Below are 18181 nucleotides of genomic sequence, written 5' to 3'. Positions count from 1 at the left end.
TAGCCTTTAAATAGTACCGGACGAACCGCGACCACATACATAAGTTCCTACGATTAACTTTGAACCCGCCCGGCGCCCCCCAAGCTTTACCGAATGTAGTTATTAGTCGTCAAGTGGATTGAACGCTAGTCCGTTCCGGAGCGAATTCAGGGTTCAGGTTAGCTAACCTTTTGCCTAGACTACAGTAGTTCTTAACCATCTGCTGTCACTTACGTTTCCCATCGTCCCACGCGCGCTCCCTGATAGCCGAGGTGAACATAGAGGGCATTCCAGCCATCCATGATTACATCGTACGTACATACATACTATGTATGTACAGACCTGTACTTTACTTTACTACTATTACCCTGGTCTCTGTTCCTTTCCCCCTCTAACCCCTCCTTTTTTTTTCTCGCTTGTCCGACTGATGTTGTATCCCATCTTGTCTCCATAAACTAGGTAGATACTAGTACCTAAAACTCATACGATAGGACATAGGACACTTGCCTACAGGCATCCAATGGCAACTATTAGACATGCAGGGGCTTCGTAGGGCTTTCCTGTTTATCTATTATTACTATTATTATTATTATTATTATCACCATCATCATTTTGTTTGATTATCAAATATCTCCACCGGTACAGATTCCATACCACTGCGTTGATTGTACTGTGTACGGAGTATCTGACTTGTCTGCTGCTGCCTTAGGCTAATTTCTGTTACTTGAGTTTCAACCGACTGGGCTTGCAGCCGATGCTCCACATATTGAACTTTGGTGTCACCGTTAGAAGCTTGCAACCATGGGTGCACATGCGCTTGGAAAATTCCCGTTTGCGAATCGGATATGCCGAGTTGTCAAGATCTATCTAGGTGTAACTTTCGGCATGGCCCTTCATCTCTATTTCATCTCTGACGTCTACGTCAGAAGCTCGAATCGCCGTCGGGATCGTCGTTTGTCCGCGTCAAAAGAGTATCTGGGAGGATGATCCGGGTCGCTAGGGAGATGTTAAATAGATTGATTGGTCGGACCAGGGGGATGGCTGTGCAAGGATTGGCCATACTGGACTATAATGGCCATTATTAATAAAAAATCCTGCTATATTAGCATGGGTTTTTCTGATTTGGCTCTTGCTGGTCCTCTCTCTGCCGGCACCCCAGTCATTAAGTTCCAATATTTAGCATCCCAATGCCATGGATGTCTCAGACCGGTCGGTGCAGATTGACCCTATCGGAAAACAACCAGAGAAGAATGTGGGCTCTCTGCTGCGTCCATCCCGAAAAGTCACGGCTTTGGAAGGCGTTAGTGCCGTGACTCGAGAGCGTCGTCGGTCTGCTTCAGTGCTACTGCGTACTAGGCAACTAGATACATCCTCCCTCGATCAAGGGTCTTTATCGCCTGACCAACTAGCATCAACTATTGTTTTGTATTTCTTTCTGGAAGTGGATCGCCTGATCTTGTTAATACTATCTTATTGCTTCAGGATTGGCTCCTTTCAGGGCTACCCGTCAGTTCAACCTTTTTTTCGGTATTTGTTCGGGAAAATATTTCCCTCTGGATCAACCCTACTTTCGTCAACTCCCGAGGCTCAATGTGCCAATAAGTGTCTGCCTTGTTTGCTATAACGACGCTTTTCTTATTTTACCTTTTGTTTTGCACCCATCTGGGATCTTTGGCCTCGGCAAGCGTTATCGGTTGTGAAATCGTATGATGCATTCCCTAGTAATAGACTTTTTCTTTTTTAGTTCAACGTTAGCACTAGGGTAGCATTGCAGGACTTAGGGTAACAGCCCTATCTGTACGTTCCTCTCGTAGGGGCTGACCCAGCATGCCCGCCGAAAGCCAGTAAATTGACGGAGAATAATCGCTTTAACCGTGGGACATGGGGACTAGAAATGCTTGTAGCAGATACAGTCGGCCTTGATCGACGAACAGCTCTGTTTTTCTTTGAGTTTCCCGGATCAGTAATCAGGAAAATGATAGCCTGTGGTAATGGCGATCTGGCTAATAGCCTTACCATACTAGTCCAACCAAGGATCCAAGATTGGTCGGAAAAAGGAAGGAGAAACTACGTAGAAAATCGCGACAGCCTTGACGGAGTGCAGATCGGATCGTCATGATGTGAGACAAGTTGCAATTACGCCGTTATTGACGATACGGGCTGTCTGCCGGAGAAGAGCCGTTGGATTCCAAAGAGGATCCCCTCCGGACTTAAAACAGTATAGCAGACGGGGCACGTAGTACTGTTGCTGGTAGTCTAAGCCGAGCCGAGACACATGCTCCTCTTTCCTTTCCTAATGGAAATGATAATGAGAATTCCTTCGGGCCCGGTTGTCGGATTTCACTCAAGCCCACTTGGTGCGAAGACCCCCGCGAATAACAGTCCAATGGAACGATCGATGGTTTGAGCTCCTGAAGCTATCGCTGCTTCTGCTGTACCTTCCCGAGCCTGTGACTTACGTGTACCCTCTGAGACTAATTGAGGCTGGGACTGAGACCGTCCCGTGGGAGGATCTTCCCTTTCCTTGAGGTTTCGAGGGCTAAGCGGAGGTGTCCGAACACGAGATTTGGTTTTGATTTTCCTTTGCTCCCTTTTTTTTTTTTTTTTTCCCTCTCTCTCACTTTTCTTTATATAGAATGGATCGGCGCGACTTGCCGGTGGGCATGTGGCCCCCGATAAGTTAAGTATAAGAATTTTTCCGAGTCGTGGGCCGAAGGTTCCTGACTGATTCTAGGTTGTACTTGCCATTTTACTAGTTACTCTATTTGAGATTAATATCATATCATGGAGTGATGGTCCGGAGAAAGGAAAACAAATCATAATACTGCAGTATAATATACGGCTAGGGCCAAAATTTAATATACGCAGGTGAAGTAGTCCCACATGATATGTCGCCTAACAGGGAGCTTTGGATCCTCGCACACAGACATCCAAATTAATCAAAAACGGGAAGTTGCCTGTCGACCAGACAAGAACTGGAAATGAAAGGAGTTGTTTGGTAGGCGGACGGGACCAAAACCCACAATTTGTCCCTTTCCCATCGTGCATTGATTGAAACATTGAAAACAAGGTTATTTTCAACTGCCGTTCCGAAGATTCTCCCTCCATAGCGGCAGAGAGCCATGCCCACGTCTCACCAGTCACCCATAGTCTGGTCCGGGTCTCCAGTTTCTTGATCCCCTAGCTTGTATTCTTTTTGGGTCCTGTGAGATACACGGGATCTGGGAAACGGTTCTATTCTCTTTTCCCCTCCATCTTTTAGTCTCTACCATACTTTTGTACGAAATAGGTTCTATCCTGCGGGTCGTCCGTTAAAGAAACTTTAGTTAATTAAGAAAAAAAAAATATAAAACAAATACTAATCCACCGAGGTAATTTTGCTTTTCTTTTTCCCTTTAACCGCTAACAGGTAGACAGAGTTGGAAAGGGAGCTCAATTCGGTTCTGATGGAGCATCCCACGGAGACTACTATCAAATCGTTGCATGACCCATGACACTTCTGACGAAGAAGTCGGTCTATGAAGAAAACGATGACGATTCTTGTCTTTCCCTTACTCTTGGCAGGGACTCCTGCAGTCGAATTTGACCGTGACACTGGTGCCCCTGCTGATCATCCGGGAAGTAAAAAAGGAAGAAGGAAAAGAAAAGAAAGAAAGAAAGAAAGAAAGAGAAAAAAAATCCTTCGAAGCTTTCTAGAAATAGACATGTATGGCATTGTGGCGTGCAGGTTCGTTTCAGGATGAGGAAAATCCCTGAATAACGCTTTGTATGCAAGTCATGAAAAGGGTAGAGGTGTGGATTAGAGATCGTCTTTGTTGGAAGGTTAGTCGTAGCTAGAGGTACATTCCATACTTATCTCGATTTGGCCATATATAAAGAAAGGGACCCGTCAATGATAGGGAAGTCTGGGCGTCGACCGTTAATGCTAAGATAGTGCGTGTGGATTGACAGAACCCGAGGAGAAAATCGAACTAAAACTGAACCCTTTTTTTTCCCCATGATCATCCGAAGGAATTTATTTGATGGATCTGTCTAATTTGAAGAGAACTACTATTAGTTGACTTCGTTGGAAAAAAAAAGGTGTTATCATTTATTTTTTTTTCCCATTGGAAATTATTTTAATATTCTTTGCATTTTGCTGGACTGGAATTTTTTTCCCTTTCCCTTTCTTTTCTTTTTATTTTCAATCTATTTTATACTTCTTTCCTTTTCCCATCGGGTGATTTCCTTCTTTCTCACGTTCTTACTTACATTCCCGTTCGATTTTGGGGTCGTCGACGTTTTGGTTTTCTTTTTCTTTTTCTTTCTATTATTCTCGACCGATCTTTTGATCTTTTGAATTTCGATTATTTTGGGAATTGCCTGTCACTCTCTCTTTCTCCTTCATTAGCACCGCCCCTCCATTTAGTACACGTCTTACAGGGGAGGCTGTTTTTTTTTGTGTACGAGTGCAGATACTTCAACGTCAGAACACTTGGCTCCCGATATCCCTCGGCCCTGAGTAGCAAATCACCTCTCGCATTGCTCTTTGGATTTGCCGCGAAGACGCTATCACTGCCAGGGTCCATTCCTTTCCCTCCAGTGGCAGTGTGATTTTCTCAGCCTTCCTCTGAACGGTTAAGGTGCGTATGGATTCCCAAGGGTTCACGGTGGGCTGCTGTCGACGCCGGAAGAGGGCTTTTGGTACAACAAAAATTCCAAAATAAAAAGAAAATAAAAAAAAGGGAGCAACAACGAGGAGAGAGAGAGAAAAAAGGACAAAGAAGAGCAACCCACTTCGTTGTTGCTTTAGTCTTTCATTCGCCTATTGTCCTACGCGGCCGCGGACACCATTTGTCCTCGACAAACGCCCTTTCCCTTTATCCTTACTCACTAAGCTTGTTTCCCTGCCGTTCTGACATTACTAGTTCCTGCAGTCCGACGACGCTATCCCTATATCATTTGGGTCGAGAAGACTTTGTCTTGACCCTTACTACTCTCCACCGTATCGGGGCATCTCCCAGTGCCGCCTCGATTTGGACCCAGCAACTAACCCCCCCCCTCCCCTCTCCTCCAGCGGGATCAACTGTTGGGTGTCCGGGACATTCAGCTGGAATTTTGCAGTATCCCAGGAATGGGGAGAGTGCCCCAAAAAGCTAGAGTATCAAACTCGTTTGCGCAATGACAGTGGCGTGCTAGATTGAATACGCCCCAACTGCTGCCTTCCCCGTTGTGTTTCCATCCTCCGGGAGTGTATGGAAGCGTTCAAGTGAGCCCGTGTGGCGCGAAGTCGTTCTTTTTTGTTGCAGAAAGCTGGTCACAGATCATCCAATTCTGGTAGCCATTCTCTATTCTCTCGGCGTCCGCCACCTCCGCATTCGGTATATTCGATTCAGTTCCCTTGATAGAGGGTATTTGTCACCACTACGAGGCTCGAAGAGAGCCCGATTCTATCTGCCCTTTCAATCCAAAGAGGGCTTAAATACGGCTTTTATCTATCAGTTTTCATTCGATTTTATGACACCTATCTTGCTACGACACCTTTGAAGTTTTATTAACGCCAAAAGCATCGCAAAGTCAATAGGAGGTGTGTGGATGCATTTCGACCCGTCCGTTCACTTGATTTACCGTTACCATACCCCCTTTGGTAAACAATGTTAATCGTTTGTCCTGTTCTCCTCACCAGATTTTCCCCCCAGTGCTTGATACCTTAAGACCTCGGATCTCGTTTGGCTTTCAAGCAGACACTTGGATACCAACTTGAAAGCTGTTGCTGTTGGGTATAGGATCTTAGGCACCTGTGCAGAACCGACTCGTGTTTACGCCCGATGTCAACCATGTCGAATTACTATGTGGGACAGTTCGGACGTATGTTACCTGCCATCGATGGCCAGTCGAGTCGTCGGGAGTCCAACCCGCCAGCTAACCCGCCAGTCCCCGGATCTCACCCATACCAACTTCCACCACCGCGTGCTTCGGCACCTTTGCAGTTAGGAACTGATCCCTTCTTGCACCAGAGAAATCAGGGAGAGGGTGCCGATTCTGGAGGGGCACTTTCGAGGCCTTCTCCAGGCCACCAGCAGACCCCAAACAAGCAGCTTCCATCCGTTAGCCAGTTGTTGACCCCCACCGTGCACGAAAGCCGACCACCATCACCCTATCATCCCCATGCATTTAACTATGCGCCTCATAATGGAGCGACAGATCCCACACATCGATATCGTTCTAAGGAGACAGGCCCTGTCTTCGCGACGCCCCGGGGTGACACCCACGAGAGCGCCAAATTCCATCCAGCTCCCAGTCCACAGCTGCAGTCGGGGCCCTTGCCCCGTCTCGCTCATATGTCACCCCATGCTTTAGGGCATGAACCTCACCTTAGCTCTGCAAGCCAGGGCAGCCCTTCTATTCCACCCTTCGCACCCCCCTCTTATTCCCCCCAGGGCTTCAGATCTCATGAACGGGACCCAGGAGATGTGGCTGGCTCAGAAACCTCGGATTCTGGCAGTGCGACAGCAAACAAATCCCAGTCCAATGTCAGACCTCATGTTATCGATGAAAAGTATATCGATGGAGAGGGTTTGTGCTATATATACGCCGACGGCTCTCATTGCCCGAAGATCATCGACGGTGTGCCGGTGAACGCCAATTGGGGCATCACAAAGGCTGGGAAGCCGAGAAAGCGGCTGGCACAGGCGTGCCTAACCTGCAGGGAAAAGAAAATCAAATGCCAACCAAACCTTCCTAAATGCGACCAGTGCCAGAAATCCGGACGAGAGTGCAGGTTTGAGAGCGCGTAAGTACCGAAGATTTAGTCAAATGTAATGTAAAAATGTGTCTAATATTTGCGTTTACTAGGCCCCGCGGTCACCGTGCAGCACTGAAGGCTTCGCAGCTACTAAACCGATACGAAATAAGAGATGGTTTCACTGCGGGCCACAACTATCCGGGATCTTCTAGTTCATTTTACTCGATGGTTCGGGCATCGGAGAGTTCAACCTCCCTTCCAGGAACCAGCTCACAGTCGCCGGTATCCGAAGGCGCCGTGCTTACTCCTTCCGCCATGGATGGTGTTCAGGACAATACGCTGGAAGCTGAACATCAACGCAGACTACGAGTACAGAGCTTGAGTCGGGTCTCCGTGGGGGCTGAGGAATTTAGCAAACGTCCTGTGGCCCATGTGTCGCCAGATTACAACGAGATCTTGATGGAAATGAAAGATTTAGATCCTCAAGATCCCATCGCTTGCGACTGGAGCATCGATCCGTATGAAGCCGATCCCGAACTGACAATTCATTATGTTGAAACCTATTTTAACTACATCAATGATCGCTTGTATTACATGCTTCCCCGGAAACGTTTCCTGCTGTGGTTGAGGTCATGTCATACGAAATCATTGGACGATAATATGCTTCTTTACTCGATGATGGCGTTGGGTGCGGTATTCTCAGATCGTCCAGATCGAGTGATGGCACTTAAAAGGTATTCGCGCACTGCCCGATATGCAGTAGAGCGCAGCCAACATAGCCTCACGTTACAACTTGCGCAAAGCCGTATTATCATGAGTCTCTGGTTTTACGCTATCGGTGCACTCGTGAAGTCGTGGGACGCCGCAGGTGCAGCCGTCCGAGCCGTGTGCGGATTACGATATAATGTCGAGTCAGGTGGCGTTATCGTAGACCAAAACCAACAAACTTGTGAATACGGTCTACACCCGCAAGCGTTAATTGAATGCCGCCGGAGGACGTTTTGGATTGCGTTTATGATGGATGTAGGTTCCCCAGAACGCCCTGATATTACTCGGTTTCATCTCCGAACTTGCGCTGACCACTTGCCTACTAGCGCCTGTCCTCCTTCTACACACCCTCCTCGACCTTTATTTCCTCCCAATCAGCCTACCTTAGACTCCCTTGCCGAGAAGAAGTCTACGAAGCCCAACAATATACCACCGTACCTTATTTCCAAAACTTCTTGAACCAGACACCGGTATCGCCAGAGGATGAGCTCTCTGGCATAAGTGCCATGGCGCTTTTGATAGATGTTATGGCCATCTGGGGAGATGTGTCAGATCATGTATTCCGATTATCATTGATACCCGCGGATGCATATCGCAAGCTCTTCGAAGAATTCCATTCCTCCATCGTCCGGCGGTCAGATGAGTTGATCTCGAGACTCCCTGATCATCTTACCTTCACGGCAGTAAATATGGAGCGAAGCATTCGGACAAAGAAGGCAGACGCATTTGTGGAGATTCACTTGCTCTACCATGCCACGTTGATGAAGCTCAATCGACATGCTCGTCATCGCAGCCTGCCCGAAACAACAGTCGATTGGCACGTACATACAACTCGAAATCACGCGGCCGAGATTCTTCGGATATCTCTTACTCTCATGCGCTACGCAGCCGAGTATGAACCGTCACGACTTGTCATGGAGCCGACCACGGCCAAGGGCACAATCCTTAGTCCTTACCTGGGCTACGCGATAGTCTCTGCGGTCGACGTCCTCAGTGCGGGTGGGTTGATTGTTGATATCCCTGAGACCATCACTCTCATTCGGGGTGGCCTTGAAGCATTGAAGGAGCTGAGCCGTTTCTGGGCTGGATCTGTGCCCTTAGTGTCATTGGTCGAAACACGACTAGACGCTATGCTGGAGCATCGCCATCACCCGATGATGTCGGAAGGCAAGGTTGCTTTCATGGTGACCGGACCGTCTCTGGATAGTCAGATCCGCAACGGTACCCAGAAGCAAGAACCACCATCCAACGAAGATCTCATGTACGGTGGCCTGCCCCGCGAACGGTTCTTTGCCGCCGTGGGCGCCGGGAATGTTCCATTTTTGGAAGAAAATATTCTCTGGATCCGAGACACCAGTTGAATAAGAAGCATTGCATTTGCAGCGTTACGTTCTCATTTAGTGTTGGTGGTCTGCTACCATTTCTACCCATTATCCTTTCCCTCACTTGTTCTCTGAATCCTTGCATGGCGCGGTTTATCAAAATGGGCTATAATAATTTATTACCGTATACCCTGGAGGCTGGTCTTTTTCTTCTGTCTACCCTTGAGCCCTTGCGCTGTTTTGAATTTCCTGCTCGATTTAATTGAAGGGTTGAGGATGCCTTGCTAAATTAGATGGGGATCCGTTGTGTGGTCCCCTACTATGACATGACTGATACGCTGGATGCATTGACATGGACGTGTATATTAGCGAGACATGGTTGATCTAAGCATGCTTTGAATTGAAATTTTTCGCAACATTGATCCATGGATCTAATTCTATCATGTTATGAAATATCTATATCAGTGTCCCATCTATATGAAGACAAAGAGTAAGTAGGCTGCAGGACCCAAAACAAAACGGAAGAACACAAACATCGTACCTTAAATTTCCCACCATACCGAATCCGTCAAGGTACACGGGACCAACGGGGCTCCACAGCCGAACCCCCGACACTTTTTTCCCGCGACGTCATCCCAAATAACAGCTAAACCTATCCCCGCAAAAAAAGAAAGAAAAAAATAGCCAAAAAATCCCCGGCGCATCACCGACTTACCAAGAGCAATTCGTAAAATCAAGCATCGCAAGAAGATGCCTCGTCGCCACTTCCACAACCAATTCTCAAACTGATCGCCCCCCAGAGAGCCAACCACAAAGGACACGATGGAAGCGTCCTATGCATCTGAGTCCTCGGACTGGGTCCATGCTGAAGCAACAACATCTCAAGAATGGAACACCGACCCCGAATACCCAGATAACACCACGGATCGCAATCAAGCAGATCCCACCACCGACCCGGAACCAGACTACTCAGCTCTATTATCCTACCCCGAAGAAACAGATTACTATGCCCTCCTGGGATTATCCCGGACACCGCCGCCCAGCGACGCAGAGATCCGCTCCGCGTACAGGAATCTGACGCTGAGTTTCCACCCGGACAAACAGCCCGGTGAGTGGCAGGAGATCGCGAGACGGCATTTCGAGCGCATCCGCGAGGCGTACGACACGCTGATTGATCACCGGAAGAGGACTGTGTATGATCTCCTGGGCGCCGAGGGCGTCCGGGCGGAATGGGGTCCCGGCGGGAGTATGGGGAGGGGCGGGGAGGCGGAGCGGGAACGCAGGCTGGGTGTCAGGGCTAGGTCGCCTGAGGAGTTCCGGAAGTGGTTTTTGGAGGCGATGAAGCGCAGGGAGAGGAAGGCGATTAATTCCATGGTGCAGAGTCGGGTATGTTATCTTTCTTCTCCTGTCGGTGGTTGTTGTTTAGGGTAGGGGTATCATTTGGGTGTGGTTGCTGACCTGGTGGGTTCTCTTTCTTTTTTGTCGTCCCGTAGGGTTCCATTGTCTTGGGTATCGATGCTTCCGATATGATTTCTGTGGATGAGGATGAGGGTGAGGTGTATTTCAGTGTGCCTTCGGCTAGGCCGTCGAAGTTTAATGTGGGGTATTTCTTCAAGGCGCCTTTGCCGACGCCGAGGAAGCTGTTGGGGAAGTTGGAGAGGGATGAGCCTGTGGAGGAGGGTGCTGAGCAACAGGAGCTGGAGGATGAGGGCGGTGATGAGCTGGAAATGGTCATTAATGCTGGGATTTCGGGTGAGATGCGGCACTTGGCTCAGAAACTTTCACTCGAGCATGAGGATGGAACTACGGAAATACGCAAGGTAAGAGAGAGGTGTTGTTGTTGTTGTTGTTGTTGTTGTTGTGGATAGATTGGATCGTGGCTAATGGTGTTGTGCAGGTTCCGTTGCCGCCAATTATAGCCTCGCAGGAGATCACGCTTGGGGCCACTGTCAATCATGTGTTTGGTGACGTTGCAAGCCAGAAGGGGATCCTGAGCAAGCGGCCTTTCTCGTTCCTCAGATACTCTGCTGTCTCTGTTGGTGCCATGGTCTTGCCTGTTCCGTCAGTGCAGGCGAACATGGTGAAGGCTTTTACGCCTGTTGCCGGGACGAAGCCTTTTAATGTTAACTTCAGCAGCTCGTTCTATAAGTCACCTGTGAAATGCCCGCCAGCAATGGCCGTTCAGGTCATGAAAGAGGTGGGTGATAGAAAGCACGCCTTCTGTAGATGGCAAAGCGGTACTATCAGCTGGCCAGGCGCCGTAGAGCGCTTGCTTAGCCCCTTTCTTGACATTGGTCTAGACGTCGACTCTGCGTTCACCATTCCAAAACAGATTAGCCAGTTCCAGGTTGGTTTCGTATCTCTCCCAAAATCTCACAGGCAGGCTGCTTTTATGGATGACTATGATGAACAATCGGAGAGCGAGGAAGAGGAGAGTGAGTACCAGCAGCTTCGGTCCAAGCAGCGCGCAGAAGACAAGGTGGGCGAATCTTGGCAAATAGGCTTTTCTGTTTCTCCTGAAGCAAGTGGCCTACAGCTGAGCTATGCACGTAATCTCTTTTCCGGAACGGCCGCCAATGACCCCTTGCGCTCTGAATGGAGCTCTGAGGGCCATTATGCTTTGCCACCGGCAAATGAACCTCGGTCTGTGCGGGTTGAAGTGGGCAGTACTGTCAACATGGATTTGTCGCTTTCGTGGAAAATTGAAGGGTCGCGGCAGGTTGGAGAATTGACTCGCATGGGACTTGGTATTGGAGTTGAAGGCCCCCATGGTCTCGTCATGACGGTCTCGTGGAGTAGACTTGGCCAAAGAATCAAACTTCCTATCGCTGTCTGTCCCATTGACATGGTCAATGCAGACGCTGCCGCGCTTGCTGTCATATTCCCATGGCTGGCATACTGTGCATGGGAATTTGGGTTCATCCGGCCAAGAGAAAGGAAGAACCGTCGACGTGTGATAGCTCGACGACAGAAGGAGCTGAAGAAATTGGTGCCAATAAAGAGAGCAGAAAGCCTGCAAGCGACTGAAATCATGACTGAGCAGGTACGGCGGAGACAAGCGAAGGAGGAGAGACAGGACGGACTAGTCATTACCAAGGCTGAGTATGGCCATTATCCTTCAAAGAAGAAGGGCAATGACACCGGTAAGGAATATGAGGTGGTAGATGTTACCACCGCCGTGGCTGGTTTGGTGGACCGTAGCCAGCTGGTGATTCCCAAGAACATGGTCAAGGTGAGTTGATTATCAGCCTGCAGTCTCATGGAGATGCAATTAGTTAATAATGCGCAGTTCCATATCCTTGGCTTTTATGACCCGGCCCCTCTTCTGCCCAAGACCTTGAGGATTTGGTATACATACCACGGGGCGCAGCATTATGTAGAAGCCACGGATTCTGAGGCCATTGCTTGCCCTATGCGCACTCATTTGGTGCCAGATGAAAGCTGACCAGTATCTGGTAAAAGCATGACATCCGTATTAATATGTTAATGACTGTGATACTGTTGGCAGTGTTGTTGTTTTGGACATCGCCACTCTTGGACCGCACAGCTTTGCATTTTTGCCTCTTGCATGTTTGGTGTACTGATGGATAGACGTGTTATTCTGTGTTCTTGGGGTCTAAATGTCATAAACCACTACTAGTATACATACTAATTGGAATACTGAAGCTGTGGAATGTAGTTTGTCTTCAGGAGATGAAGGTTGGGGTGAGTTTTTGAGATTTCAAGTGAAGTAGGGGAGGCATCCGATAGGTAACGGACTTTGGCTTCTGCCTGTCATGCCAACAATCCTACTGGAGTCTCACCGTTTGTTTGCCGGTGTTACTATCTTAGATTACCTGAGCACCCCTCATATATTCCCTTCTGTGTTTATCCATCTTCGCGATCTTTTCACTTTACACCTTCATCCTGTCACATCCTTTCACACCCTCAACCGCGTAACCGCACCTCCTTACCCAACTAACCCTACATAAACATGACTGCAATTCGCGATGACAACGCCAAAGATGGCACGCGTTTTGCTGCTATCAATACACCAGCTAGTACTTTTGCCACTGCCAAATATCGATCTGCTTGCCCGGCGCTGCAGCTAGAAGACCATACTGCGACTGCGACTGCGACTCCCACTACTTCTACTTCTACTTCTACTCCTTTCACTGCTTCTGCTAGACCTGCTGCCACTTTTTCAACTGCCACTTTTCCGGCTGCAACCGGTGCAACCCATGCTCAAGCTGGCTATGGGTACTGCCCTGGGCCTAAGCTTCACCCGAGCTGCTACTCCAGTGGACCATACGTGATCCCAGCTACCTCCTCCTGCCAAAAGGTACGCTAAAATACGCATGACGCCATCTCCTAACTAACAAGCCATACCTGTAGGCTCCAGGATTTCCTGGCCGGTGTGTCTGCTACTCTGAAGATGTGCCTGACCCTGTTACACCTGAGCCTTATCACCGCGAGGTTTTTGAACTAAAGAAGTCGATGGGTGTTTCTGCTGGTATCATCGGCCCTATCTCCCCTCTTCCATTTGGTATCGAAATAAAAGCGGAGAAGAAGTACAACATACTAACTTCTCGCTCACAGTGTATGGCTCCAGAAAGCTGATGTATCAGGTCCCATATCTTGTCGAGGAAGACTGCAAGTTCTGGTTCCACGCGCCCAATGGTGATTATATGCACCTCACTGTCAAGCAAATTGCTGAAAAGCAGTGTGCCGGCCACTGGGCGAACACTTGTACTGGCCAGCCTTACTACCAGTGTGAGCCTAAGGACAGGATCAGATATGACGCTCAGGACTTTAATGCAGTCTTCCAGAAAAGTGGGCTCAGTCACATTGAGTTCCACAAGCGCTACCAGCCTTTCTGACCCTTGGTATGTCTTTTCCATTCTTCTCCGTCCTTCCTTTCTTTGTCTTGTTTTTGTTCCGTGCTTTGGTTACTCGTGCTTTTGGAATGCTGATATCGCACAGCGGACCCAATGCCTTCTTTTGCTGATTTGCTGGACTGGTCTGCTTCTGGACACAGGTGATAGCTTGATGCTCGCTGGATAGATTGAAGGTCTCGCGATTTAACTGTGGAGAGGGGATATTGAATGAGAAATGCGATGGAGGGTTTGGGATAGCGAAAGCTTAGTTGTACCTGGTGTACTTTACTCAATGGAACTCCCTCCTTTAAATCTTTAGTCCCTCCTAGGTGTAACTATGGCATTTTATGGCCATATTCAAGTAGCCACTGTTGATATAGTAAGCTAAAATACTTGATACTGGCTCTATTCAACAAGCCTTAGACATAATCAGAATCCTTATGTAGTTAATGTTGGGTTGAACGATGATAGAACTCCACGAGAAACAGGAGGAACGGAAAAAAATTATTTTAGTCTGAGTGTATGTATCCTGCAGATAAATAAGTTAACTTTTACCCCTACTACTCTAGTACTACAGCAGTAATTTAATTATTGATATCGTGATACACTACTATGAAAACGGATGTCTTCCCGATCGGGAAACAATGACGATGAGACGACTGGAAAGACAACTACGGCACGCCGCAGAATCCACTCCTGCAATCCCGCCGCCAAAAAGAGAAAAAGCATCCAACCACCAACTAGAACTTTCAACTTATCAATCACTCCCCTCCCCCCATTCCCTTATCAACTTTCCCCCCCCCCCTTGACAATGACTTCCATTGCAGAGGGGCTTTTTAAATCCCTTCCAAAGCCGAAATACACCGGCGAGGATGAGGAGATCCCGCATCACGCGCAGCCCCGTGGTCCGCGAATCGTGGGCGCGGACCAGATCGATGAGACTCAGATTGTGTTAAGGGTGAGTTGATTCCCGTTTTTTAAATGTGGGAATTATGTGTCATTGGGATGCTAATGATTTACACTTTAGAAAACCGGCCCTCCCCCGTATGGAAACCGTACCGGCTGGCGTCCTCGAGCCCCCGAAGACTTTGGCGACGGTGGCGCGTTCCCCGAGATTTTGGTCGCACAGTATCCGCTCGACATGGGCCGGAAAGGCTCATCATCGACATCTAATGCACTTGCTGTCCAAGTTGATGCAGAGGGGAAGGTTAAATACGATGCAATCGCGCGACGAGGCCACAGCGATAACCGGATTGTGCACGCCTCCTTTAAGGATTTGATCCCGCTCCGACAGCGGGTGGATATGGGTGAAATCTCACTTGATCGGCCGTCAGAAGAGGAAGTTGAGGCACAGATGGAGAAGACGAAGAATGCGCTGGCGAACCTGGTGTCGGGAGCCGTGGCAGCACAGAAGCCTAAGAACGTTAAGGGTGGTAGTCGGGCGGAGCCGACCTTTGTTCGTTATACGCCTGCGAACCAGATGGGTGATAATTCTCGGAAGAATGACCGGATCATGAAGATTGTGGAAAGACAGCAGGATCCCATGGAACCGCCGAAGTTCAAGCATAAGAAAATCCCTCGTGGACCGCCGTCGCCGCCTCCGCCGATCATGCATTCGCCGCCCCGGAAGCTTACGGCGGAAGATCAGGAGGCCTGGAAGATCCCACCGCCCGTGTCGAATTGGAAGAATCCTAAGGGTTATACGGTTCCGCTCGATAAGCGTTTGGCCGCCGATGGTCGTGGTCTGCAGGATGTTACTATTAACGATAAGTTTGCTCAGTTTGCCGAGGCTTTATTCACTGCCGATAGACATGCTCGTGAGGAGGTTAGACTGCGTGCCCAGATGCAGCAGAAGCTGGCGGAAAAGGAAAAGGCCCAGAAGGAGGACCACTTGCGGGCACTTGCCCAGAAGGCCCGCGAAGAGAGAGCTACCAGCAGCCGTCACGAGTCCCGTGCCGTGTCTCGCTCTCGTTCTCGTTCTCGCAGTGTCAGTCGAAGTCCGTCTCCGCACTCTGATCGGTCTGGCACTCCAAGTGATGACGAGCGCGCTGCCCGGGAGCGTGAGCGCATGCGTCGCGAGCGCCGCCAGGAAAACGAGAGACAGCTTCGTCAGTCGAGGATGGGTACAGAGAGACGGATTCAAACAATGGCCCGTGAACAGAACCGTGATATCTCGGAGAAGGTCGCTCTGGGATTAGCCAAACCGACTCAGTCTTCCGAGACTATGTGGGATTCTCGTCTGTTTAACCAGACGAGTGGAATGGACTCCGGATTCAACGAAGATAACCCTTATGACAAGCCGTTGTTTGCTGCGCAGGACGCCATCAACAGTATATACCGTCCCCAGGCCCAAGTCGATGCCGATGACGACGAGGGCGGTGCCGAGGGAGAAATGAGCCGGATTCAGAAGTCGAGCCGATTCGAGGTTTTGGGTAAGGCTAAGGAAGGCTTCCGTGGAGCCGCTGATGCCGAGGTGAGTGACTCAACTAGTCCTTTTCGTCAACTTTATAGTAGGATCACTACTAACGAACGAAACAGGCTCGTGATGGCCCTGTTCAATTCGAGAAAGACACCACCGATCCCTTCGGCATCGACAGTATGATTGCCGACGTCACTGGTGGAGCTGGACAGAAGCGCTACGGCATTCAGGAAGTTGATCGTGAAGACCGTGGCTCCAAGCGCGCCAGAGTTGACGAGGAATAATCACTAGATGCAGTTGGGTTGGCTCGGTAGGATTCGATTTATACCATTGTCGTTTGTTGGGATGATTCATGCATTGCCGGCGTTGTCATCGTTTCTTCTATCTATGTGATTGGTTTCTTACTCTGGCTCAGAGGACAAATTCAAAATTCATTGGGCTGCTTTTGTTGATATATGTAACTGTATTGTTGTCAGACAGACAAGACTCGGTAATGATTTTGAATCAATGATATATACACATGTATAACTGTTATCTAGAGAGCACTTGCTTTATTTCTAATCTCTGATATTAGGGCTGCCGCCCCCCTGATTTCACTAAGCCTGATACAGCGTATTCTGAGCATACCTCTAGAACTTCTTCACTCATTATAGTAGACAGGGTAGATAAATACGTAAAGACGTGACTTATGTTTAGATTAGTGACAGTATCTAGCTCCTTTCCCCCGTTCCCTCCAGGGTATATACACTTCTAGAGCATCTCTAGAGCATCAATAGACTCAGATACCAGGGCATTTCCCCCTATGTAGTCCTCACTACTCGCACGTAAAGGTATCTGAAACAAAAAAGAAAGAAAGAAAGAAAGCAACCACACGCCAGACCCAACAGCGAATCCATCAAATCCACAAGCACAAACAGCCCATCACTACTTAAACCCCCTTCTCCCAACGCCAAACCCAACCCCCATCTCCTCCCCAACCCTTTTCCTCCGACCCGCCTCCCCAAGCAACTTATTCTGCAGATCAAACTCCGTCTGCCACCCATCATCCCCTGTAACAGGCGGCGCAACTCCAACCGGCAGCTCCCCCTCGCACCGCTCCCGAAACACCCGCAGCTGCTTCTCACTCCAGCCCTGAGCGCGGAACCACCCCGATAGAGACTCTTGCATATGGTCGGTGCTTCGTAGCCAGGTCGTGCAGTGGGTGTCCGTCCAGCCTTGGGAGCGGAGACAGTTGTAGATGGCTTGTTGGGAGGGGGTTAGCCGGGTTAGGTCGATTGGGGAGGTTGGGGGGATGAAGTGGGCTGGTAGTTGTTGGGGGCGGTTTGGGTTGGTGGCCATTGTGTGTGGTTTTGCGTGAGTTGGTAGGTTAGGAGTGGGTTGTGGGTTCATATGTTGTTGTTGTTGTTTATATTGAGGTCATATAAGTTCACTTGGCAAGGATGGGGGGTTGTGTGTTTCATATCTTGGATATGGACGTGGAAATGAGAACAACGAGGCTAAATTAAAGGATTCGCTCTGGCTATTTAAACTATTTACAATGACTGAGCTACTAGTAGTACATTGTGGTGCTTTGGATCCTTCAAGTACGACGGAATCCCTGGCTGTATACTAATACTCGGTTGATGTGACGTCTGATAGGTAGGTAAGGCCGTGACACTCTGGTCATGGTTTAGTGGTAATTCAAACATGTTTCAGAGCACAGGGCAATGCGATTGTTCTTCTCATTGGATGATATTAAAGGACAAGTAATTGAGTACGTCCAAGTCATGTGATAGTGGTAGTCTCGAATGGTACTACTAGTAATAGGACCCTTAGTGGCCCCATGGATGGTTGGTAGCAGCCGTTGGTTCTCTAACTTCAAGTATCCAAATCGTACAGCTACAGAGAATGTGGCCCTTCGGGGTAGATTCTCGATATTCGGCAAGGGATCCTTCATCGGAAAGATATGTATGCTAGTGGACCTTGAGGCATTATACGAATGGACAGAGAATGGGACATTAAGTGCATGTCTTATAGACTCCAGAAATACTAGGATCCGGGAGAACAAATACCGCCGAGAGGAAGTTGGAAAGCATGTGAAACTGTTGGAAGCGACAAGGGATCTAAATCGCTC

General features: G+C 48.9%; 5 protein-coding genes across 5 annotated transcripts; 4 read left to right on the top strand and 1 right to left on the bottom strand.

The window, feature by feature from the left end:
- Positions 1-5795: 5795 nt before the first annotated feature.
- ABOM_006189 (C6 transcription factor) lies at positions 5796-8832 on the top strand (the record flags this gene model as incomplete). The annotated part of the gene is made up of 3 exons (XM_022533318.1): positions 5796-6751; positions 6814-7726; positions 7798-8832. The coding sequence occupies 3 exons, from the start codon at positions 5796-5798 to the stop codon at positions 8830-8832; spliced, it is 2904 nt and encodes a 967-aa protein (XP_022388525.1).
- A 783-nt stretch (positions 8833-9615) lies between these two features.
- Positions 9616-12238, top strand: ABOM_006188 (J domain-containing protein; the record flags this gene model as incomplete). Its single annotated transcript, XM_022533317.1, has 4 exons — positions 9616-10179; positions 10287-10613; positions 10691-12025; positions 12083-12238. The coding sequence occupies 4 exons, from the start codon at positions 9616-9618 to the stop codon at positions 12236-12238; spliced, it is 2382 nt and encodes a 793-aa protein (XP_022388524.1).
- Positions 12239-12766: 528 nt separating this feature from the next.
- On the top strand, positions 12767-13652 carry ABOM_006187 (uncharacterized protein; the record flags this gene model as incomplete). Its single annotated transcript, XM_022533316.1, has 3 exons — positions 12767-13114; positions 13168-13318; positions 13372-13652. The coding sequence occupies 3 exons, from the start codon at positions 12767-12769 to the stop codon at positions 13650-13652; spliced, it is 780 nt and encodes a 259-aa protein (XP_022388519.1).
- An 808-nt stretch (positions 13653-14460) lies between these two features.
- Positions 14461-16352, top strand: ABOM_006186 (SKIP/SNW domain-containing protein; the record flags this gene model as incomplete). Its single annotated transcript, XM_022533315.1, has 3 exons — positions 14461-14607; positions 14677-16122; positions 16188-16352. 3 exons carry the CDS (start codon positions 14461-14463, stop codon positions 16350-16352), a joined length of 1758 nt encoding a protein of 585 aa, XP_022388518.1.
- Positions 16353-16992: 640 nt separating this feature from the next.
- ABOM_006185 (uncharacterized protein) lies at positions 16993-17406 on the bottom strand (the record flags this gene model as incomplete). The annotated part of the gene is made up of 1 exon (XM_022533314.1): positions 16993-17406. One exon carries the CDS (start codon positions 17404-17406, stop codon positions 16993-16995), a length of 414 nt encoding a protein of 137 aa, XP_022388517.1.
- Positions 17407-18181: the final 775 nt, after the last annotated feature.

The sequence above is a fragment of the Aspergillus bombycis genome (genome assembly GCF_001792695.1).
Source record: "Aspergillus bombycis strain NRRL26010 chromosome Unknown contig00050, whole genome shotgun sequence".
In the NCBI taxonomy this organism is placed as follows: Eukaryota; Fungi; Ascomycota; class Eurotiomycetes; order Eurotiales; family Aspergillaceae; genus Aspergillus; species Aspergillus bombycis.
Note: the sequence above shows the minus strand (reverse complement) of the source record. Positions and strands in the feature narration are given on the sequence as shown.